Here is a 24,348-nt window from a genome sequence, read left to right on the forward strand (position 1 = left end):
CCCCCCCGCTCCACACACTCCCCTCCCCTCCCTCCACACACACAAGCACACACACACATGCACATACTCTCCTCCGCCTTTTCTCTCTTTGCTTATTCACTGCGCCAATTATCATTACCCTAATGACTTCTCAATGGCCCTTAGTCCTCTCCCTCTTCAAAGGCTATCTCTACCTTGTCCTCCTCCTCTCTCTCAATTTGCAGCCCAATGAGATGTCCTGACATTCTTGTGTGCTCGCAGTGACACACACACACACACACACACACACACACACACACACACACACACACATACACATACTCATATACACGGGCAGCTCCCCTTGCTTTCCCCGGAGGTGCTTCGTGAGGCAGTAGGTGGGGAAGTTCGGCGGCCCGGGTCTACTCCAAGCTGGAGAGAGTGGTTGAAGCACACTGAAGTGTGTGCGTCTGTATCGGCACACATATTTGTGTCAGAGACAGAGCGAGAGAGAGAATGAGGAGAAGAGAGAGAGAGAGAGGGTGGAGAGAAAAAAGGAGAGACCAAAGGACTCTATTTTGGCATTCGTGGTGTTTGAATGTTCTTTTTTTTTTTTTCAACAACTCTTCTTCTTTTTTTTCCCCTTCAGTTCTCTTGAAGGCAGCGTATTGATTTTATATTAGGTCTGAGCTACCATCTGGCTGCTTTTCATTCCTCTGTTTTTATAAAGCGAGGGGAACAGAGAGAGAGAGAGAGAGAGACAGAGACACAGAGACAGAGATCGAAAGAGACCGGGCACAAAATTCATTATGCTTTAAATAAAGACAGTGAGAGAAAGGGGAGCATACAGAGTAGTGTGTGTTTTCATGTGTGCGTATGACAGAGATAGAGTGTGTTTGTGCTTCACCACGAAAGTTTATGTTTGCAAGCATTATGTGTGTGCGTTATGTGCTATATTTATGCATATGGTTAGAGAAGGAATGGTGGGTAAACAGACAGCCAGGCTAACCGACAAAGTACGAAGAGCTCAGTTTGACAGCAGTTCCCTGACTATCTATAGCATTTTCACAGGGGGATCTCTTCACACACACACACACACATACACACACACACACACACACCCTACCCACAAGTCCCCTCATCCATTTCCTCATGGTTGTCCCCCATCTACAAAAATACAGATCGTCCCCAAGAGAAAAATCTCAGCCCCTGAGAGCAACAAATCTCTATCTCCCTCCATCTCTCCTTCTCCTCTCCCTCCCCATCCCTTAGGAGCTAGGTAAGCAAGCACACTGCCTTGTCTCATTCCCTCCTATCATCCATTGATTTGTTTCATCAATGTGTGATCGTCTGATGACAAATATTTAACATCCTGACACAGTATTGATCTGAATACTGTGAGTGAAAAGGGAATTGAGGATGCCTTTTTCCCTCTCGGGGGTCAGGCTCATATTTGCCCTCTGTCTATGGTACATTCTGCAAAATGCATGCATCGTTTCCAGGTCTTCAGCGTAAATCATTGTCTAGATGGGCTGCAAAGTTCAACTGAAGCCGTGAAGCGGTACATTGATTTCGAATTTTATATTTATTTTAGATGCCAAGAAAATTGTTTTTTAAGTTACAGAGCTTGATCAGATACCAGAAGGATTCAGATGTCCCAGAGTTCATAGGAGGAAATGTCTGGATGACACAGAAAAGCAACACAGTTGAGTCAGAAATGCACTTGTGGGTTTCAAAGTTGAAAGACAATCAAAATGACAATAATTCAGATGTAGGACTTGATAACAAATTGGCTCATCTGGAGACACTCGATGACCAAGACGTCATGAGAGACACAAAAAAACCAAACATGCTGAATCTTATATGGCCGTGCTGCATATATGAGGATGCCACCGACATGCAGGATGCTGAGTGCAGTTGTCGGGTACTGAGCCTGCGCTGAGATCCAGGACTGTTCTGTGATTAATGGTAGGGGACGCGCCCCACTAATTGTGGTTCCTGACACAGGCACACGTCCCCAGACAAAGCAGGACAGAGCTGGAGCAGGGTGCCATGCTCAATCACCTTCCAGCAGAAAGCCTGTGTGCTGCTCTGGGGGGTTCGGAGGAAAGAGAGGTCACAGGATATCTGGTTGATGACACTAGAGGAGAGCTCAGAAGAGACTGGGGTAGCTAACCAACTGTGGGAATGTTCAGAGTTGGGCCACAAGGCTGGGATGCGGATTTACTTGAGACAAACAGAAAAGACAGAATAACAGAAACTAGGGAGGTAGACCATCATGGACATGGAAGAGGGAGATTTTCTAGGCCTTACTTTATCCTCACTGGATTATCCTCATTGGATTTGAATTTAAGTCTGCTTCTGGTCTGTGTAACTACATGCACCTGTTGCCGCAATATTGTATCAGTACAGCCGTATTGTTTATTTGCATGCTGATGAATTTTGGAATTATTCAAAAGTATATATAGGGACTTCATGTCTTTCCTCTCACCATATGCAAGTACCAGATCCGTTAAATTCTCAGGAATCAGCATTTCCTTTCAATAAACTTTAACTCTTTTATTCTACAACATGAGTAAACATTTGACTCAACTGACCCATGGACTCAGTAAAGACCAAATACATGGCCCCAGCATGCAAATGCTTTGTGCTTCTTTTCCACCTGCCAGCATCTTTTGAGAGCGAGGACAGATGGAGGTCATGAATTGGCTGCAGCGAGGGACTCCAGACACTCAGCTCTATCAAGAAATCCCTTTATAGGGGGAGGGAGGCAGACTGTTTTCATATTGTTGCTATCAGTAAAGAGGATACTACAATGGGAGCAGTCCTCAGAAAGACAGGATCTGCTGTGGTCTCTGTTAGCACTTACTTCATTAACTTTTTGGTGCCCAATACGTGCAGGAAATAGCTGCACTTTAAATTCATATGTCATGTACATACATTCCAGTTTTTTTCCAAGCATTTGTGTAGATGTATGTTTATGTGTTGGCATGCATCCATGAACATTTCTTAATTGTGCCCTGGACTCTCCACAGTTCTGTCGTCGTGGGTCCGAGTCATTCAAGCAGAGCACACACCCCCCCACCCCCCACACCCCCCCCACTTGGACCCGCTTTGGCCCCCTAGGCCCCCCAGGCCCCTGTGAGCTTCCCACAAAAAGTCCACAATGCTATTCAAACAATAGGCCAAGGGACAAAGAGCACATTTACACAAGTGGAGCTTTCTTTGAAAGCAAAAAGGCACTGTTTGGAAGATTTCCAAACCTCTCTCCCCCCCAAAAAAAACCAGAGCCCCTTTTGCCCCTCTACACCCCACCTCTCAGTCCGCTAACTCAAAAAAAAAAAAAAAAAAAAGTTCACCATTCTAGTGATGGAGACGTGGGAGCCAAATATACTACACCAAGCCCAATCCCACCCGCCAATCCACAAGCACCCCCAATTTAGCCAAACCCCCTCTTTACAGGACAAAAGCCCTTTAGAGGCCGAGTGTATGTGAGGGCTCTGGTGGATACCATAGTGGCTTAAAGACCGTGGAGGCCTCTAAGAGACACTTCTTTTACTCCCAGTCTCCCTCCATTTCTCTTTCCTTCTCCCTCTCTCTCTCTTTCTCTTTCTCTCTGTCTCTCTCTCTCTCAGGCACTGAAAGGTTCAGCAAGGGGTAGAAAGAGTTTGGAGAGAGTGGGGAGGGGGCAGTAAGGGGGAGGGGAGGGTATAGAGGGTGCTCTTATGTCAACATTGTGGTATTTTCCCAAAGATGCATATCGCCTCTATACAAATAGGAGATGTATTTATAGGAGTACATAGAAAGCTGCATGAGAGGAGAGTGTTTGGCCGAGCTTTCTGGCCACGGCCCCCATGGCTCCATGGATGGTCTTCATGGCTAGTGAAATTGTTATTCTTTAGATGCGCGTTGGCTGGGAAACACACAAGTTCTCAGGCGACCACACAGTAGTCTCCTTCCCAACATGGCTGCCACGCAGAGGAGCCCATTGAAGGAAAAGGTCCAGCACCATACATCTTGACCAGGGCCAATATCACCGGGACTCTTTGTCACTGTGTCTTGCATGGCATGCGGTTAGGTAGCAGACATGTTCGGGAAAACATCTGTAACTCTTATTGTATGACGCACACCAGAAAACGAATACGCTAGTTTGGATCTAAAATAATCCATGACAACAACAAATTCTTACTAAGGCTACATCCACACAAATACTCTGGAGTCTTCGAACCCCTAAAATGGAGACTTTTGGAAACGCTGCTGGTCCCATTTTATTTTGAAAACTCCAGGGTTGAGTTTTAATTTGGACAGAGAAACTAAGACTTCTGGAAACGATGATGCAGACACCCACGTTCACTTCCTGATTAAGTCTCATCAGTCACGACGTATCCTTCTCCCAATCTGTTTTTGTTGCCATGACAGCCTTATACTCTTTACTGTTACTTTTAGTAACAGTTCCATCTCTAAAGCAAAGAAATCTGTAGTCTTACTTTCCGCCATTGCTGTTTCTTGTTCGCAGCATTTTCTGCAGCTTGAGCAATGAACTGCAGTTGATCTGCTTCCTGTTTACACCAGCATGCACATGCCCAGTGTACATGAAAGGTCATGTGATATGCATTTTCAGGGGTGTTAATACGGATGGAGATTATTTCTGATACAGAGCTAAAACGCTTCTCCTGACAGAGGCCCATTTCGTTTTAAAACGTTGTTTTAAAATGGAAACATATTAGTGTGGCCATAGCCTGAGACAGTAAATTGCACAACATGTCATTTAAGACTTTAATTCATTCGGCCGTTTGAGCCCTAAGAAAGCAAAAGTAGTCACCAGAGCCTCACGTACAGTACATAACAATAACCTGGTATTCACAAACTGTCTGTGAGCATCAGAAACCTGTCAGCACAAGCTCTTGTCCTGCTGTAAAAGAGGTCAGCCAAACCAGACAGGCAGGTAGTGTGTCACTACAGGAATATCATGCCATACACAGACTGTGGTGAGTGTTTAAGGAAATTAAGCACCTTGGAATGAGCAAATACCAAGCACAAAGCTCAGCTTGAGAATTAGTCAACAAAAGGGAAGCACTTGAACCCTTTCTGATCCGTAAACCTAACCCAGCCCTGACAAAAGACAAAGCTTTGATCTATTAAATATATGCTAGCCAGTCCCTAAATACTAGTCAAACCAGTGCCATTAATGACTGTGAACTTGTTGTTCTTTTGTACAATATATCCTCTGTGAACAATAGAAAGATGACAGATCTAATTGCTGTGTGTAATTCTGACCAAGGATTAAGTGGTTAAAATATCTAGTCAACATACAGACACACATAAACTTGCGTACACATAAAAGCATAAAAATGCCTTGTCTATTCATGCAATGTTTTCCTCATCCAGTAACTAAACCTAACAGAGGATCTCCAGCTTCACTTTCACAGTGAGCAGTGTAATCAGCATTTATTCCCCAGCCGTCTCCCACTTTCTCCCCCATTCTCCCTCCCTAAACAGGCCCTCCCTGGTGACATGACAGTCTCTGCTGTTTGCTAACGGTGCACCTCTCTGTGCATCACATTCACAACAGGCTCTGCAATCCTACACAGCAGGCGAACACTACAGCGGCAAGCACAAATACACCTGAATAACACAGACAGGGTCCTGCAGGGAGCTCCAGTTTGTGTGTGTGTGTGTGTGTGTGTGTGTGCGTGCGCGTGTGTGTGCATGTACATATCCTAGACAGCAGTGATGCAGGTTGATCACTAGCCCTGTTAGGTAGCATTGACGTCTCCACCTCAAGTTGGCACACAGGGGAGTTATTGATTAGCATTAAGCATCCATGCAGATGGCCAATAAAGAGCAGGTGAGCCAAAGAGAGCCTGGGGAGTGGGAAGCGGGAGATGTGTGTGTATGCGTGTGCCTGTTTGTGTGTGTGCATGGGACTGCAGGAGAAGGAGGTCGCAAGATGGTGCTGGGCAGCCAAAAACAACAGAGATGATGATGAAAACAGAAAAGTTAGAGGAGTCTTAAAAAGCCTGTTATAAAAATTGCCAAATATTTGCAGAAAAGATAACGATTTGAATTTTCATTTTGGTTGTATACTTGGGCCAATAATATATATATATTGTATATATAATCAATATTTTGGAGTGAAGAAGGAGAGGCATGGACTGAAGCAAACATTCAGACATGATGGGCACATAACACGCGACACAGGTTGTGAGCAGGTGGAACACGGAATTAATCGTCTTGGCTTCCTAATCTACCAGGAAACCACATTTTCTAGAATTCCTGATGCTGCTGCTTCTGGCTTTAATATGGCGCAGGTTCCTGCACGCTTGTCAGGTAGTGTGCATCAGTTCACAACATCCCTGTCATATCTGTCACTTGAAATATACAGTCACCTCTGTAATTCACCAGTGATCCTCGGGGTACAAAGTATTCTACAGAGGTGAATATTCTTTGAATAGAAAATATTTAAGTGTCTTATACTCGGCACGAAATACCAAACTACACAGTCATTTTTGATTTCATGTTTGCCTTGCCTGACAATTTCTTGGAGTACTATATAGAATAAAGCCAACTGCCAAAGTAAACACAAATGCCACCTTTAACGTCATATTTATTGTTATTTAGTTACTCAATAAAACATATACAGATATATACAATATGCAGGAAAACAGACGACTGCACTTTACATATTATTAAAAAAAGAAAACAAAAAAAACAAAAATCAGTTCGTAAATTGCCGTCACAGTCCTCCATCTATTGTTTCAGAAATTCAAATTCAACAGAAGCTTTATTTAAAGATTACAAGATTGCCTAACACACAGCAAATTTTCTCTTATTATACATGTGCAATACCAATAGTCTTTTTTTTCAATTCCCTTATTAAACAATCCATTGACCTCCGTTTTCAGTTCCCATTGGATGAATTGTATATAAGTGGTTGAGGTCATAAGGTCGGTAGCAGAAGAGAAGAGAAGAGAAGAGAAGAGAAGAGAAGAGAAGAGAAGAGAAGAGAAGAGAAGAGAGGAGAAGAGAAGAGAAGAGAAGAATATTCTTGCCAATATAAAGAGGAGAGAATTACAACAAATCTTAAATGATTAAGAGCAGCAAATGATAAAGGTTAAAATTGGGAAAAAGTCATGTTCACAAAACATTGTTGGTTACATTCATGCATAATCACCCTTCTTCCCATCTTCCTCTAGTTCTGCTTCTCTGTGCTCAGCAGTACAGGCCTCGTTTGAGTGTGTGTGTGTGTGTGTGTGTGGGGAGGGGGGGGGTATCCCTACTTCTGTACTTTAGGTAAATTTAGAGCAACAAACAGTAGAGTTGCCTCGACTGGAAGGTTAATGACACATTAGAGCTGTATTTGAGCATAACTGAGGTGAAAGCTGACAATAGAGTAAAGGTTATGAGATCATGGTCAAGACTCAACACTGATATACAATCACAACCAATGACAACTGAATATCTCTTCTTCTGCTTCTTCTGGGTTTGTATTCTCCTCCTTTGACATTTCTTTATTTTTCTTCAACAAAGAAAATAAAATAAAAAAAAAATATTGATTTGAGGTTTTCCAGATTTGGGCATCGTTGAGTAGAGCCCCAGCTGTATTGTCCAGCAGTATGTGAGAGAGCGTCCTAAAGTGTGACTGCATGTATCAGAAAAAACATGGTATTTGCATGTGTGTATGTGTACAGGTGCGTGTGTGTGTGTGTGTGTGTGTGAGTGTGAGTGTGAGTGTGAGTGTGTGTTTGTGTGTGTTTGTGTGTGTGTGTGTGTGTGTGTGTGTGTGTGCACGCACGCGTGCATGTGTGTGTATGTGTGTCTGTTTTCATGTTTGCATTTATGAGTGTAAATGTCTTTCTCTCCCTGAACAGGCAAGAGCTGCTCGCAGTAGCCTTATCGACACCTTATCGTCATCATCCTCATCATCATTATTTGTCTCTTAATCTTTCCTTCCTCTTATTTTGTAATCTTCTGTCCTTCTTCCTGCTGGGCCTGCTTTTTTTGTTCAAGTCAGTGCCGCCACGAATGTTCCAAATCGGTTGGAGATATCAGAGTGGAGAGAGCGCCAGGACGAGACGGGCCCCCCTCTGCCCTTACTGTCCCCCAGCTCATCTGTGCAGTGGACAGACAGGCACTGCAGGTGGTTCCCTCCACTGCTCCCACCTCCACCTCCACCTCCACCTCCTCCTCCTCCTCCTCCTCCTCCTCCTCCTCCGGCCCCCGGGGCCCCAGCTCCAGCCTTACTCTGGGACAGCTCAGATTCTGCAGACAAGCACAGAGAGGAAAAGGTTAATTAAGACTGTGCAAAAATGAAAAACAACTTCAAGCAACTGGCATTCTCTGATACAGATGAACCATTTAAAATACACACTTTTAATTAAACCAGTGTCATTTTCACATCCCACTCTAAATCTGCACTGTGAAATTAATTCAACACTATTCCACCCCCCCATCAATACAACCTGAAAAGGAGGCTGTAAGCAAAGCTTCCTCTCCTCACACTCCACCTCCTCATGCCTGATATACACATGTAGAAACACACATAAATATACACACACTCATTTGCTCTTGGTCAGGCGTGTAAATCTGGAGCACTCCTGCATGACCTCTGGTCACAGGGTCAAAGGGCACTGAGAAAACTGCCCTTTAACCCTGCTTGACCCAATTTACTGGTATAATGGATATGCCACGGTATCAACCCTGTGTCACCAAGATGTGCAGCCTCATTTTAAATGGTTGCACCACGCTTCCAGAAAATCCATATGCAGGTTGATTATACGTCACATGAAAGAGTTAATGCTGACGCCTGAGATGCATGCTTCTCATATGGAGAAAAATCACTTTGTGCCGTGTAACGAAAAAATTAGTCAAGGGGAAGATTGACGAGGACAGGAAGTGCTTGGCTAAACTATACATAAAAGCGCAGTGTCACACTTCATCTGCTGAGCTTCAGACTGCAGCACGGTGAGGGAGAGGAGGACAGAAATGAAGAAAAGTTTTTAAAAGACACACAAAATAAGATAGGAGAATAGAGTGGCACTGCAGAGGAGGTAATGGAAGGGCTACGTGTTATGACACTAGTGTTGCATTGTGAGCTTTGGGTATTGCCTCCAAGCTAGCCCAGAGCACAGAGGAAATATGTGTGAAGATGTTACGGATCCCTCACTAAAATCAGTCCGATTATTCTCCCATCTCCCCACCACACAGAACATACCACTGCCTTGCTCCATGTGGATGGTTGCAACAGATCAATGTGCTGCACAAAGACACAGAGCTTCAAGGTGCAGGGACAACTAGGTGTCTGAGTGTAGAGACAGGTAGAAAACAGCTCTGACAAGCTGAGTTACATGTGTCAGAGAAGGGAGAGGCTGTGATAGACGACACAGTCTGGGCACAGAGGCTGCAGATCACAACACTCCAGTCAGTCTGCTGCTCACCTAAGAGAAAAGAGAAGCGCCGCGCCAACCTGCATATCATCCACAGCTGTATTTCCCCCTTTTAGCTCATCTTTCTCCGCTACTTAAACAGTTTTTATTTTGCTATGCTTACTGTTTTCATCTCCCTCCCTCTCTGCTTTCACAAACCCTGAGGCAGCAGTGACACAGTGTTAACAAAACGCAGCCAGAGAAGATAAGGCCAGCCCAGGCCAGGCCAAGCCAGGCAGCTAGGACAACCAAGAGAAGCAGGCAGGCAGACATGCAGGCAGTGAGGCAGGCTTGCCCCCCAGCCTGTCTGGGCTGCAACCACTGGAATGGAAAAGTGGGGGGATTTGGTAAAAGGTCAGGCAGCCAAGCCTCCCGTTGTTCCCCGTTTCGTTTGTCTCTCTCACTGTCGCTCTCTGCAAATTTCTCTCTCTCTCTCTGTCTCTCTCTCTCTCCATCTCCCTCCCAAGGACTAGAGACATGGTGAAAGTGGGGGCTGAGGGTGCGGAGGGGGGATGAGGATTTAAAGCTGTGTTGGTGGTGGCGGTGAGGAGATCTAACATTTGCCAGAGGGTCCAGTCATACACCTCAGCATGGCGGATCCCCGCCCCCTGCCAGTATCATCCCCCCACCCCAACCCACTCACACTCCCTCTTCCCTGCACTATGCCCTCCAGCACCCGCCAGCAGCTCATGCTAGCTGGGCACAGCAGGGTCCGCACCGGCCTGAATAGGCAGCCAAGCGTTCCCCTGGCTCACTGCTGACACACAGCAAACTGACAACACGCACAGCCAAAAACACACAACACGCCAACCACTGCCGCCGCTGCCGCTGCTATGCCCACACCAGCCCTCAGCTGCTGCTCCACACATACACACACACACACACACACGCACACACACGCACACATGCACATATACACACACACACACACACACACACACACACACACACACGCACATATATATATAAACGTGCACACACACACACACACACACACACGCACATATACATATGAACGTGCATGCACGCACACACAATCCCAGCTAGACACATCACTCGGCTTCAATGCAAGGACAAGAGGGGAAAACACACTGACAAAAAATACACAGAGCTCAAATTACAAACATGACAACACACACACACGCAGATTTATCACTTGTATAATCCTAACATTCATGTTCAGGTATAAGATGATATTAAAAAAATCTTTTTGGGCACCAAAAACACAATTTAACAAATTGTGTCAACAGATTTTTTTTGTTATTAATTTGTCAATTATCTCTTCAAGTTAAAGACCTGCATCCTTCTGAGTGAGCTATTTTTTACAGCGCACTTTTCAATTAACAGCATATACAAAATCCTCTACTTGTAAAATAAGCCAAACACTTGACCACCACAGGATTAAAATATCACCCACTATTACAGGGTAGCCAAGGGGGATTCAGGGGATGTGATTTTTATGGAAAAATCAAGACACTACACTTAAATTGTAAGCATTATCCATGGCGGCGTATTCGTTCAAAAGTGGAAACGGCAGTGTGAAATTCTACATCACACAAGTCTAAATCCCAAATCACCATGACATTTTACAAGCAGGGAAATCTTTTTTTTTTTCTTCAATAAGATCTATCTTGTTATGGCTGTTCATTGACTAACGTAGAATTCATATCCACGGTAATATCTCAATAATAGCCTATTCATCTGAGGGGAACAAGTGCTTAGCATCAACAAGCGAGGGGGAAAATACCTAATAAAAAGGGAACAGTAACAGCATAAGCAGCTGCGCTGAGCCACAAATACACCTAAATATCCTTAACCACATTACAGCCAGAAAAGATTACCACAGTGATGTGTTAAGTAAATACTGAATTTAATGCGATGCACTTATATCGCTATATCTCTCGCCCCAAGTGCTGTACTTTGTTATTTAGTGTCTGGTGATGATTCTCACACACACACACACACACACACACACACACACACACACACACAATAACACAAACACACAAACACATAGCAGCAGGGTTTGGGAGCTGTCTCACAGACACAGCCAGAGACGATTTACAGAGATGAGTAGAGCTTCGAATGCCATGAAGGCAGGGAGCACAGCGCACAGCTCTGGTTGTCTGGTTGACACCAATGTGTCTGGGAGCTGACGGCCTGACACGGGTTTACATGTCATACCACACACACACACTCTCGACACACTCGGAGCAATGCAGGGAGGTAAACAATGGCTGCTCTGAGACTGTATTTTCTAGTAATTTAATAATACGCGTTACATCCTGCAATTATTTTTCTCAATTAATCTTAAAAAGATGCAGCACAGTTAGTTTTGTCACAGCTAAAAATAATGACAGTAACCTTAGAAGCTGAAATAGATGTTGTGTGTACTTGTGAAATAAGTGGAGCAGAAAAGGAAGTGAATGAAATGTTTTTCTTTAATGACAGAGAATAAAGTGCGCGTGAGAAGGTCTGAATCCACAAAGCTTCTTTCTGGCTCAAGTTCCTCAGCCCCGTCACATTGATTTCCCAGGCCCCACAATCCCATGCGGCAGGCCTCTGCCCTTTCTATCCCAAGCTCTATACTTCCATGACGACACTTCACCTTTAACCTCGTGCTCCCGAGGGCGTGACCCCATCCTCTCTGAACACAAACCAGCCCAATCAGAAAGCTCCGCTCGCTGACAAAAACACCCAAAGGCCTCCGCTCCTATGACAGTGTGTGACATCAGGTCAGATTCCTTTAGCATAACAACTACCACTATGGGCTTGTGTGAGGACTCTGTCTTTGTCAGCACAAAACAGCCGTCACAATCCACAGAGAAAAAGTCTGATTTGAAAAAAAAAAGAGGGCGAGAAAAGGTCTGATTTTAACCAGGAGGGACACGGCACTGAGGAAAATGTTTCTGTCCTGCTGAAATATAACACCTTAAGGTTCTCCCTAAGATGTCTCCCCACAGTGTCAGAGATGACGGGACATGCAGTTCAGTGCCAAAAATTGATCAGAGGTAATTAAATCAAAATCAGATAATATCCTTCAACAGGAAAGTCTTAATGTAAAGTAGAAAGGGGCTAACAGAAGTATTAGCCCAGGTATCCTGTGCCCCAGGGTGAGTGAGGGGCATGTAAGGCTCTCTACAACCCCCTCCCCAACTCCACCCAAGTGGTGCAGTGTGACCTTTCCCTCAGTGCAGGGAGCATATCTGGAGAGAGCGGGGGGCACATTTCTCAGGCAAGGGCACAGGGGTTATTTTGGTTTGAATTTCCTCTCTGTTCTCTGGCCTGCAATATAAAGAGGAAGAAAAAAAAAGAGAAACTTGCCCAGGCAGGCATTGCCCCCAGCGTTCGTTACCTTTTCTCCAGCAACACACCCATTCCCATCGCCTCAAACTCATACCCACAACACACACACACACACACACACACACACACACACACACACACACACACACACACACACACACACACACACACACACACNCACACACACACACACACACACACACACACACACACACACACACACACACACACACACCCTCTGGCCACAAGAAGTGCTTAGGAAACCAGACACAAATCAGAACATGGGAAGTGATTTAGTGCCTCCTTCATAACTCACAACCATGTCCAGGACCTGTCCAGCATGTCATCCAAGTCAGTGACATATTGATCTACTTCGCTGTCTCTATTTTGTTTCAGCACAGAGCTGCACACTTTGTTTTCTGTCTCCACCTTTTTGGAAAAGGTCAACTACACGTGAAAACATTTCGAGATTAGACACACCTACATGACAGAGACTTTTATTTCGAATAAAAATGATAGTGTGTGTGTGTAATTATGAACTGAAGAGTGTGAACAGATCATTTTAATCGATGTAATTAAATATACTTAAAAGTGATATTGTGTATTGGGTCTTTTGTGTTAACAGGTTACATTATTAAGGAGGGACATATTCTAAAGAGATATAGTTAAATATCTATCTATATCTAATATCTGGATAAATATGTTCCTGAAATTTCTACATACAGACAAGAATAGACAATAGTCATGGAGCATGAAAGTGATGGAGAAAATGTTTTGAATTGAATTATTTTCTCTTCCATAAATGCAAATGGTAGCTATTACCCAGCCACTCGCCTCATGTGAGAAACTACAGATGTTCTCTGCAAGGAAAATAAAAAATAATAAAAAAAATTCTCTCCATCTCTGTTACATTCTCTTTCACTCCATCAGTCTGTACTTCTGTCTCCCAAGAGAAACAGCTCCAGTGTCATAACTCATTTGTCAATTCCTCAATACAAATTAAAGGCGCCTGATGACTACCTGTATGGCAAATAACATAACTGCTGCTGGCAGCGTGACAACATCTGCACCTCTGAAAACGGGCGCACGCACGCACACACACACACACACACACACACACACACACACACACACACACACACACACACACCTTTTAAAAGCTGTGCTTGTATCATGGGTAACATATAAACCCAGGACACCTTTCAGGAGCTTTGTATCCAACTGCTTTTTTTTCTTTTCTTTTTTTTTCTTGTTTGGACCGCTCTAGCAGGCACTCAACCAGACACTGGACATTTGGAGGCATGTCACATCATACATCCACAATCGAAGGTTTGGAACTCCTCAGTCTGTGCATCTCCCGGATAAATTCAGCTTCCCATTCTCTGCTGCATCCAAAGAGAATATTTACCACATGCTGAGACAAGTTTTATTTTATTCTAACACCCTTCCCCAGGGAAAACAAAACACCGGATGAGTTGCTATTTTGAAGAGTTGAAAATCCAGCAAAGCAAAAGGCCTGACACCTTTGTTCATCTGTTTCTCTCTTCATCAGTCAGTAGCACACTTCTTTAATAGGCTTCCTTTGACTGTCAGTAGTGCTCAATGTCTTGCAAAAAACCCAGGAACATGGCGCACGCACGCACACACACCGAGCACATAAACAAACATGCACGCACAAACACTGTCACTTTAAATGCGTGATAGGCATTTTTCAGTCCTTCACTATTTACAAGTCAAGTAAATACTCTTAAATATTTTCAACACATTAGAATTAAGCGAGCGTGTTCCACCAAGCGAGACACCTGAGATCGGGAGGCTGAAGCCGTGAGAGCCTGACACCGAGTCTAAATAAATCAAACTTTATGTCTACAGCTGACAAATCCACACTATCAAGTTGCAGTGTCTACAAACCTGCCCTTCGTCACATACTCACGTGCATACCAGCACACGCACGCATGCACACACACACACACACACACACACACACACACACACAGATGCGTACAATCACAAACATACAGCAAGAAGAAAAATATAACATGATAACAGTAGAAATAGTGTTATTTTCTCCATCCCCATTATGGGGAGTCTCTAAGACGTCGCTTTGTCACTGTTATATATTCATGTTGCTGAAATCAGCACGTACAGACATAAACTAGCAGTTGTTTGTAGCCCCGATGAACCTGTCAATAACCAAGTCAACTTACAGGAGTTGCGTGAGGATGAATTATGACTTTTGGAAACAATATTACCAAGGCTAATTGCTATGATTATCATAATGATTATCATTACTGCAGTCCAGGAGTACGTGGGAGGCTTGGTAGATGTGTGTTGTTGAAAAAGTCAATATGAAACACCTTGCAATGACAGGTAAAGAACACAGACGGCCTCGAGCTGTTTTTTTTTTTTTTTTTCTCACATTCAAGCATGTGCCAGTCACTTTCTTCTTTTTTTAGGAAAAGGAAATAGAAATTACTGGTGTGATTTGTGGGGTTGTTGTCGCTCTGAAATGTCAAAGCCAGGTAGTCTCACAGGATTGTTCTCCATGGTGGAATATCAATACGGCTCTTTCTGTGGATTTAACTGCTTTCTAGTAGGTGTGATAAGATGCAAGTTCCTTCTTTTCAAACCTGTCAAAGTCAGAGCGACAGAGATTTGATCATTATTAGAGCTGTTTAAGGACTGATTATTGAGAGTGAAGAGTGAAACTATTCCTCGGGGTCAACTGTGAAGTGTTTTAAGTGTGCTGATAAAGAAAAAAAGTCACTCAAGTGTATGTGGCAAAAACTGAAAAGTAAAAATAAAAATAACTGAATCACTTCCTACGCCTGCTGGTGGCCTGTTATCAAGACTATACATGAGTTTCCAAATGAACGGTCAGCTTCTGGCTAAGATATACAGAAGGGAACGGAAGAGGAAGAGCGTAAAATAATTTTTAAAAAAAAGGGGAAATAATATTAACTGACACCGTGCAAGTGAAGTTGCTCGTGTGCAACTCAACTCTTTGTGAGCGGAAGACGTCGTGTGGCACTCAAAGATCTGCAGGCTGTGAGCTTACAGCGGCAGGTATAACTGCGCCTTAGTGGAAAAACTTAAGCTACGTGCTGTCACAGAGCGAGCAGGCCAAATATGGGGTCCAAAGGGGGCCATTAGTGCAGCACGCCTCACTTTAAACAGGCACACAGGGACCACAGAGAGGGTGAGCTGGGATGCACTGGGTGAACACGCAGCAGCACTTTGTGAGTGCAGCTCCCCCAGAAATAGGCACAGTTTAACTTTTATTTGTCCGCACGTTCAAACACTCAGAGGAAGGTTGCAGCAAACACAGTGTTGAATTTCTGCCCTGTGTCTTACTCATATCATAGCAAGATTAGTGGCTCCTGTAGTTTCTCCTGCTCTCCAGCGCTAATACAAACACACCTGGCACCTAAATGATCTGGGGTCCCTCTGAAGTTTCACAGTGTTTTTTGGTGGAGCTGCACTGAGCGATTGAAACACTGACTAAACTAAAAAAGAAATAAATTTTTAAAAAAAAGGAAAAAAAAAACAAACAAAACAAATACGTATCATGTATTAATTTCTCAGGACAAAACCTCAACTCTAACCAGAATCTGATAACCGCACATAAAGTTGAATGCCTGACAACTAAATTCAATTTGTCTGTAAATTAAAACGAGAAAGCACTCAGTTCTGCTTATAATCTGAATAAATTAAATGTAAATGCATTTTCAATTACATTTTCATTTTTAATTAGCTATTTAAAATAAGATATTTGTGTGTAAAGCTATGTATTAATTACTGTATATCAATATTGAACTGAGTAACCTGATATAGTGCTTATTGTGTAAGAATGAAAATAATTTATGCATAATTCAACAACACTCCCGAGAGAGCAAAATAAGGCATCTGCTGTATATGTAAACGAAATGGTTGTGACAAGAGCAGTTTTTGGAAGTTGACGGGTAGAAAACCGTTTCACCTGGGAGAAAAAAAATATATCTGCCACCTCAGAAGACACACTTCACTTCTCAGCCTGTACTTTAGACTTCTGTAACAGTTAAACAGTAAAAACTATCTTAACAGGTTATGTCATATTGTGCTGATGATTAAAATGTTATTTAAACTCATAAGAGGGAAAATTATTTCCACTGTCGTTGGAATTACAAACACTCACTTTAACCTAATGTAAATGATCGTCTTTAAAGAATTTTCTTGACCAAGTTACATTTAGTGTTAATGGACTAATGGATTGGCCCGGTTTATTTTAAATTAGTCTCACTGACACGAGCTCCCCAATGGCAGAAGATTGAAGACTGAAAACCAGACTAACTGGTTAAGGTGGATATTTTTTGCAGTGTGAAAAGCCAGTGGGATGTTGGCTCTTATGGAACTACTATGACTTAGGGTATCTTAAATTATTATGTTATTTTGCTCCCTTCTGTGTAGCCTAAGCATCAAATTCAATCTCAAAATCCCCCTCCCCTCCCAAATACACCTCCACCCTTTTTTCATCTTTGCTGTCTGAAGCACTCAAATGAGAAACTGTCAGGAGCCGTGATTTGTGCTAACTAGCTATCGATCGCTCCAGAGCTGCATGCCTGCTGTCCATGCAGGGAGGGAGAGGAGAGGAGAGGAGAGGAGAGGAGAGGAGAGAGAAGGAGTGAGGAGAGGAGGGGAAAAGAGAGCAGAAAATAGACTATTCTGCTGTTTTTGTGAATTTGTGATGTTAAATGTGCTATCAGCCCCAGAGAAATGAAGACAGTGAATGCAACAGGGTGAGTGTGGCTGACTGCTTATCAGTGCTGGGTTTCCTACTCAAAAGAATACTCATTAATCATTATCAAAAGTAATGATCATCACTCCCTGGCATCAGGGAGTTTTTTTCTTTTCAACAAACCCCCATAGCTCTGTTTTTTGTTGTTTTGTTCAGATTCTTATTTTTATAAATTAACAGAACCCAGTTACCTCCTTTGAAAATGACAACGGAGGAAATCATGGGGACAAATAAAGCCACAATGTTCAATGACCTTGTCATTTTGTCAGTTAAATTAGCTGAAAGGACCAGTTGAGAGCAATCAAATAGAAATCAAATAGCTAGATGGAGGGATGTGCTATAGTTTGATCATTCTGCCTCAAATTAATATCTTCATTGCCTGTTATTTTTCTCTTCATTTATAATGAAAGTGACCAGTGATATTAGCTTACCGCATCAGCCGAACTGGTCTTTCACAGTGTTCCTTCATGTCATAGTTTTTAGTGCTACCACCCGACACCCTGTGCTCAGTCTCATATAAACAATGCGCCTGGAGTCCAGACTCGGCGCGGTGCGCGCCCCCGCCCCTCTCTGCACCCGCACTGATCAGAACAAAGAGGCGCTCCAAACGCGCTGAGCGCTTTCCACAAATATATATATATATATATATACACAAACATTATTATACATCCGTACATCCACAGGCCTTTTGGTATCTTAACCTTTACAGTGGGTCGCTCTTTCAAATTTTTTTATGTAGCCACGTCAGACATCTCTGTCTTGGTTTGGTTTGAAATGATTTGAATAAAGCCAACGGAAAAAAGAAGACAAGAAACACAAGAGGGAAAAAACAACAAAATAAGTATAAAACTGACATATTCTGATACACAGCCTACGACTACACTGATTCTGCAATTATAATGCATAATAATGCAAACGTTTTCTATTATAATTGCTGCATACAAAATATTATTAAAATAATATAATAATTAAGCAATAATAAAATCAATAAAACATTATTATCATTATTTATTATTATTGTTATTATTATTATTATTATTATTATTATTATTATTATTATTAGAAGAAGAAGAAGAAGAAGAAGAGGAAGAAGGAGAAGTAATATAAGGAAATACTAATCCGCAGCTGAACAACGTAACAGTAAAATTAGTTATCTGCATTTTGATTTACAGCCACCATAAAAACATTGAGATAAAACTGCTTGTATGAAGCTACATTTGCAGATCGTAACAATATCTCCGTCTAGAAGAAAATCTGCCTCTATGCCTTTAGGCCAGAAGATTTAACATTTCCCTTTATTAAACCTGTGTTTGTAAGAGACTCTCACTTTAATTCCAAAAATATTTTACTCTGACTGGGTTAGATAATAAAAATAATAAATCATTTCAAAGTGACAATAAATATTCACAAATGGTTTAACAATAGACAAACCACGTTTTTAAACTAAATACTAAATGGTATTAAAAGTTTTCTAAATCCACAGTTTCCTACGGAAAATAAATCGAAAAGTGAAAGGCTGTATAATGTCACCATGATATTTAATCCTTGAAATCCTGCCCTGCCAATCTAAAATCAATCCACTATTATCCCATGGTAATAACAAAAACAAACACGTAACAAGGCGAGGGAAACCCCGCTGCGCAAACGCATATCCTCAAAAAGCTATTAATCTTCTCAATGTAGTTGTTCACCCTGAAAACCGAGATAAAGAACCACAGGAAATGTTTACTTTTCTTGAGCTGTTCTTTTGAAGTGCCTCTACAATGAAGAAACCTATAAAAAAAAAATACGTTGTAGAGAAGGTACAAGGTTTCCTGTGTTCAGTCAGATGGCATTTAAAACCGCTCTGATAATCATTCTTTACATTCCTCAATACGGACTCAATTTAACAAGAAAAAAATACCACATCAGTCTTTTTTTTTCTTTATAAAGCCTTGAATTAAATTAATTATCTTCCTATATCCTAAATCTGTAAATTCAAAGAGACTAGTTAACAGAGGCGGCTGCTGTCTGGCCGCACGATGTGGACATAAGGTCCTTTATTAACAGCGTTACCAAAGCATTTCACATATTATGTCTGTGGTGTCACGCTGCATTTCAGATAAAGTAAATAGCATTTTAAGAATGAAAATATACTAATTTTATGAGCAACACTGATCAGTTGGTGTGGCCTGAGTTGCATGTGTGTGAGAGTGAGTTTTAGACACAGAGGGTGAGAGAAAGAGAAAAGGAGAAGTAGTTAGAATAGAACCAAAAGAATGAAGACTAGTTGATTACCTTCTTTACTGTTGTTTTGGCTCTTATTTTTTTCCCAGGGTCCCATGGCCTTGTCATCCTCTGACCCATCCATCATGGCCTTGTCACTGGGCACGTACCAGGTGGCGTGCTGCTCTGCCATGAGGGTGTCAAGGTCAATAGTGCCCATTGAGCCCTTCCCAGCATCCGGGCTGCAGCTCGCCAGCTCATTGTCTCCGTTCTGAGAGGGACAGTCGCCATTCTTTTTGCCATTCTTCATGGCCAGGGGCTGGTCCTCAGAGATGCTGAATTGTTGCCGCTGTAGCTGGATCTGGGCCTGCAGAATCTCCAGAGGATGGATTTCTTCCTGGCCGGAGGTGCTGGATGGGGTGCGTACCTGCTCCACCCCAGGAGTGCCCGGGTGGCTCACCCCACTGGCCCCTGTGCCCCCACCAGCATTCAGTCCGTAGCTGTCTGGTGTCGAGGTAGTATGATTGTTAATGCCCATGCCTAGGGGCTTCTGTCCATTTATCAGCCCATGGTCACTCCTCTGCATTTTGGGTGAGCCTGTGATCATAGGGCTGCGGTTAGGCTTGGTGGCCGAGGCCCCTCCTGCATCTGAGCTGGAGGACACCTCATCCTCGTTGCCATAGTGGGTGCTGACATCGTCTGGAAAGTCCACTCGTGGTGAGCTACTGTCAGACTTGGCGACACTTTGAATGCCACTGTCCAAAGAAGACATCAGGTCAGCCTGGTCCCCCAACATTAGGTCGCCTCCTTTTCCCCAAGAGGGTGATTGGAGGTGTTTCTCATGGGGCGTGCCCCCACCCCTCTCCCCAACGCCAGCCGAGGGGGTCTGCTGGCCTGGACTTACAACAGGGTTACCATTGTCAGAGGAAAAAAAAATTCCAGGGCTCACATGTCCACTGTCTCTTTTTCTCCTCCCTCTCCCTCTCCCACTCCCTGTTGTTGCCTTCCCCTCACTGCATGGGGTAGCGTCCATGTTGTAATTTGGGGAGAGGGCACTGGCTTCCCCCTGCACCGTCTGGCTTTGACTTGCAGGCTTAGAGTTGCTATTCCCGGTGCCAGGCATCTGGCTGTTCTGGGAAGTGCTGCTCTGAAAATATTCAGGACCAGCACTGCCAGTCCCATTAGATGTGCTGCTATTAATGTCCTGCTCTGTCTGACTCAGTTTTCGCTTGCCCTCATTTTGGTTCTTCTTGTTGAATGTTACGTTAAGATTGGGGGCCCCTAGGCTAGCGATCATGTTCTGGCAGGCCGTGGAAAGGGCCGCCAGACAGCTCTGGCCGAAAACACTGTCTTTAGTGCTGGTTTTGCTGAAGTTCCCGAGGGACAGAGCTCCAAGCTTACTAACAGACGACCGCTGGCCTGAGGGGAACTCAGACTGAGGAGGGTAGCTCCCCGGTGAGGTGCTCACCCCCTGGGGAGCGCTGTGGGCTGGCCCCTGACGGTTAGCCCCTCCATAGGGAAACGTTGGCTGTGCTCCCATTGGAGGTGCAGGGAAGTCAGCTGGCCGCCTCTCTGCTGGTGCATTCGGATGCCCTGTTCCTGCTCCTGGAGACTGCATTTGTGAGAGGTTGCCCATGTTGCCGCTGAACTGTGAGTGCATGCCCGGAGAGTGGAGAGCCTGCACATGCCCATCTCCTGGTATTCTCATGGGCTCCTGCATGCCCATGCCTGGCCTAAACATCATCCCAGCCCCGTTCTGCTGTAGCCCCATGTCATGGGGCCCCGATTCATTACCCGCTCCACCCATACGCCGTGACATCATCTCCCCCGGTGGGTGGGACCCCTGGAACCAGGAGTTCTCCTGAGTGACATGAGGATTTTGTCCATCAATGTTGGGCATCCTGCCACCATTCTCCCTGTCAAAGTTGGGCTGAGGCATGCTCCCGACTGGGCCTCCGTGAGCCATTGGGCCAGGAGGTACATCGCCGTGGTGACCCAGCTGCTGCAGACTGGGCTGTCTCATCCTCTGCTGCTGGTTGCGAGAGGCCATCTGTTTTATCATCATTGCTGCGTTCTGGCGCTGCTGCAGAGACTGCTGCTCAGGCCCCGGATGCTGCAGGGGACCTGGTGGGAAACCTTCACTCACAGGTGGGGTGAACTCTCCAGGCAGGCCGGGGTAGGCAGAGGGAGAGAGGTGGTTATCCATACCACCACACCAGCCTTCACCCCCATGCGCATTAGGAAAGTCAAATCTAGGCCTTTTCGCCATGTTCATATAAGGAGAGTCAAAGTGTTGCAGCCTCTGATTTGGAGGCTGTTGAGAGGGAGGAGGAGCTGGCTGTTGCATATTAAACATGGGGTCCCCATAGGGGTGCAGACCCCTATTTTCCAGTCTGTGAATGGGATATTCAAACTGGTTGTGTTGGCCAGGCATCATGACCCCTCCGTCCAGAATGTTAGGGTTAGTAGAGCCGGGCTCAGCCTGAGGGGGTCGGGGGAGGCCAGGGGGGCATGAGTTCTGTCTGGCTATCAAGCTAGCCTGTTGTTGCTGCTGCATGAGAGGATGCCTCGCATTGACCCCCGGCTCCATTCCCACGGGCACCTTCCGGCCATTTCCAAACCGCTCAAAAAACACTCCATGCTGAGGCTGCTGGGGCTGTGGTGGTGGCTGGTGTCCCTTAGAGATGCCCTGCATACCTGGTGTCCGTGGCATGCCAGGGTTCCCTGGGAAATTTCCGCTGGGAACTGGCCTTCCTGGCCCAAAATGTGGTAACTGAGATTCTGATTCTGATGGGGAAAAAACAGGTACATCAAAATGTCCAGATGGTGGCTCACTGGGGAAGTTATACTCTAATCCCTCTACAGCTCCCTGGTTTGGCATCCGCCGAGGCTCCAGCCCATGAGACTCAGAGGAGGAGGATGAAGAGGAAGGGAGGCCATGGAAGGATGCTGCTCTGTTAGGCGACTGGTCAAGGGGTAGACAGGGGGCAGGGACAGCGTGGCTGCCACTGGGAGGCCCGTGATGTTGAAAGTCAGGCATATTACCAGGCCGCTGCTGCTGCTGCTGCTGCTGCTGGGGAAAGCCATCCCCTGCCTGTCCCTCAGCGAGAGGATCAAATCCTTCTCCAAAGCCCTGCTGTGGTCCCATGCCATTGTTGTTGTAGCCCATTAGCCTGCCACCATGCAGGCATGATGACCCTGGCTCCGGGCCGCCAAAATTCCCACTGAAATGAGGGTGATGTTGGTGGGGGTGAGGTTGATGGCCGTGGGGGTGTCCTTGATGAGGTTGCTGGTTGTTAAAAAATCCATGCATGGGTCCTTGCTGCTGCTGCTGCTGCTGCTGAAGTCCGCCGCCCGCATGCATGTCCGAGTGGCCCCGCGGGTGAAAGCCCCCGTACTGCTCTCCGTTCATGTTCATATTGAGCCCGAGCATTTGCGGCTCGCTCAGAGGGCCCATGCCGGGTTCCACGGCTCCCGGCGGGCCTCCAGCATGAAAACCTGGGCTTTTATAATGGGAGCCCATGTTCAATCTAGGTTGGTTTATGTTTCTCTCTGACTGGCCAGGGTTTCTGCTATTAATCTGAGAACCAAACTGCTCCAGCCCAAACATACTCCCTTGCAATCAATCCCACATGACGGCCAGTTTGCCAGTTTTTCCGTCTGTCCCCAAAAGCAAAAAGAAAAAAAAAAGGATATAGAAGAAACGATTCAAATGTTTGTATAACACTGCTGAACAAACTACTCTATCTACTTTAAATGCTGAAACTCACCGGATAAGTTCTCATTGTTGTGGATCAATTGTTTTTGTTTTTCAACTTCTCCAAGGACGCGGAGGAGAGAGGGGACAGACTGTGTCCAAATACGCACGTAAACTGTGTCCCTGTCCTGGATTTTGCGCGTGCACTTGACTGCTCTTCTTTTTGTCTTTGATTAAGCAGACAAATACAAAACAGTGCTATTTAACTTGCTGCAGGAGCGATTTATCATATTCCAAAGTTTTTCTGTGCGCATTTCTTCAGGGCGAACACGACACGAAACATCTCGCTAACAAAATAAAAAGGAGAGCGATGAAGAACTGGAGCGATCGAACAGGGAATATGACAATTTCTGTCAGCTAATTCATTATTCCAGTCCAATGTCAAATGTCCCAGAGCGACTTTTTGTAGAGGGTCCCATACTGGAAACACGGGGAAAAGTCCAACTGGAGCCGTGTAGTTCAAACTACCTCTGTGGCTATGAGGGGAAAAATCTTTCTTTAAATAAATATACTGCCCACCGATCTCCCTCAAAAATCTCGGCAATTGCTGAGCAGGCGTGAGGCTAGAAGTCCAGTGTGACGGAAAAGTCCACAAACACGGTTCTCCAACCCAGGCGCCGGAGAACCGGAGCGTCCGTTTACGCGACCTGGACCCGGAGCAGCGCGGCGTGCACTACCCGCACTCCACCACGACGGAGCGGCTTGACAGCATCCTTCACCCGCTGCCGGTCATGCGCCTTGCAGCGAAGCGCCGTGCCGTTAAGTCCTTTCCAGCGCGTCTCGTTCCTAATGTGCGTCCCTCCGTTTTTTTTTTTTTTACCGAGTCTTGTCTGCTGTGGTCTGAGCGATTCACTGATACACTCACACTCCGCTCTGCCGCTTGGCGCTGTGTGAGATCAACGCGTCCAGAGGAGCCAGCAACA

The 24,348-nt window shown here is 44.8% G+C and overlaps 1 protein-coding gene across 1 annotated transcript; it reads right to left on the bottom strand.

Moving 5' to 3' along the window:
• Positions 1–7,771: 7,771 nt before the first annotated feature.
• mn1 (MN1 proto-oncogene, transcriptional regulator) lies at positions 7,772–23,583 on the bottom strand. Its single transcript, XM_022759392.1, has 2 exons — positions 19,741–23,583; positions 7,772–8,220 (listed from the first exon to the last, which is right to left on the bottom strand). Exons 1-2 carry the CDS (start codon positions 23,276–23,278, stop codon positions 7,964–7,966), a joined length of 3,795 nt encoding a protein of 1,264 aa, XP_022615113.1. The 5' UTR covers positions 23,279–23,583; the 3' UTR covers positions 7,772–7,963.
• Between the last annotated feature and the right edge of the window lie 765 nt (positions 23,584–24,348).

The sequence above is a fragment of the Seriola dumerili genome, unplaced genomic scaffold (assembly GCF_002260705.1).
Source record: "Seriola dumerili isolate Sdu_G_001 unplaced genomic scaffold, Sdu_1.0 BDQW01000017.1, whole genome shotgun sequence".
Classification (NCBI taxonomy): Eukaryota; Metazoa; Chordata; class Actinopteri; order Carangiformes; family Carangidae; genus Seriola; species Seriola dumerili.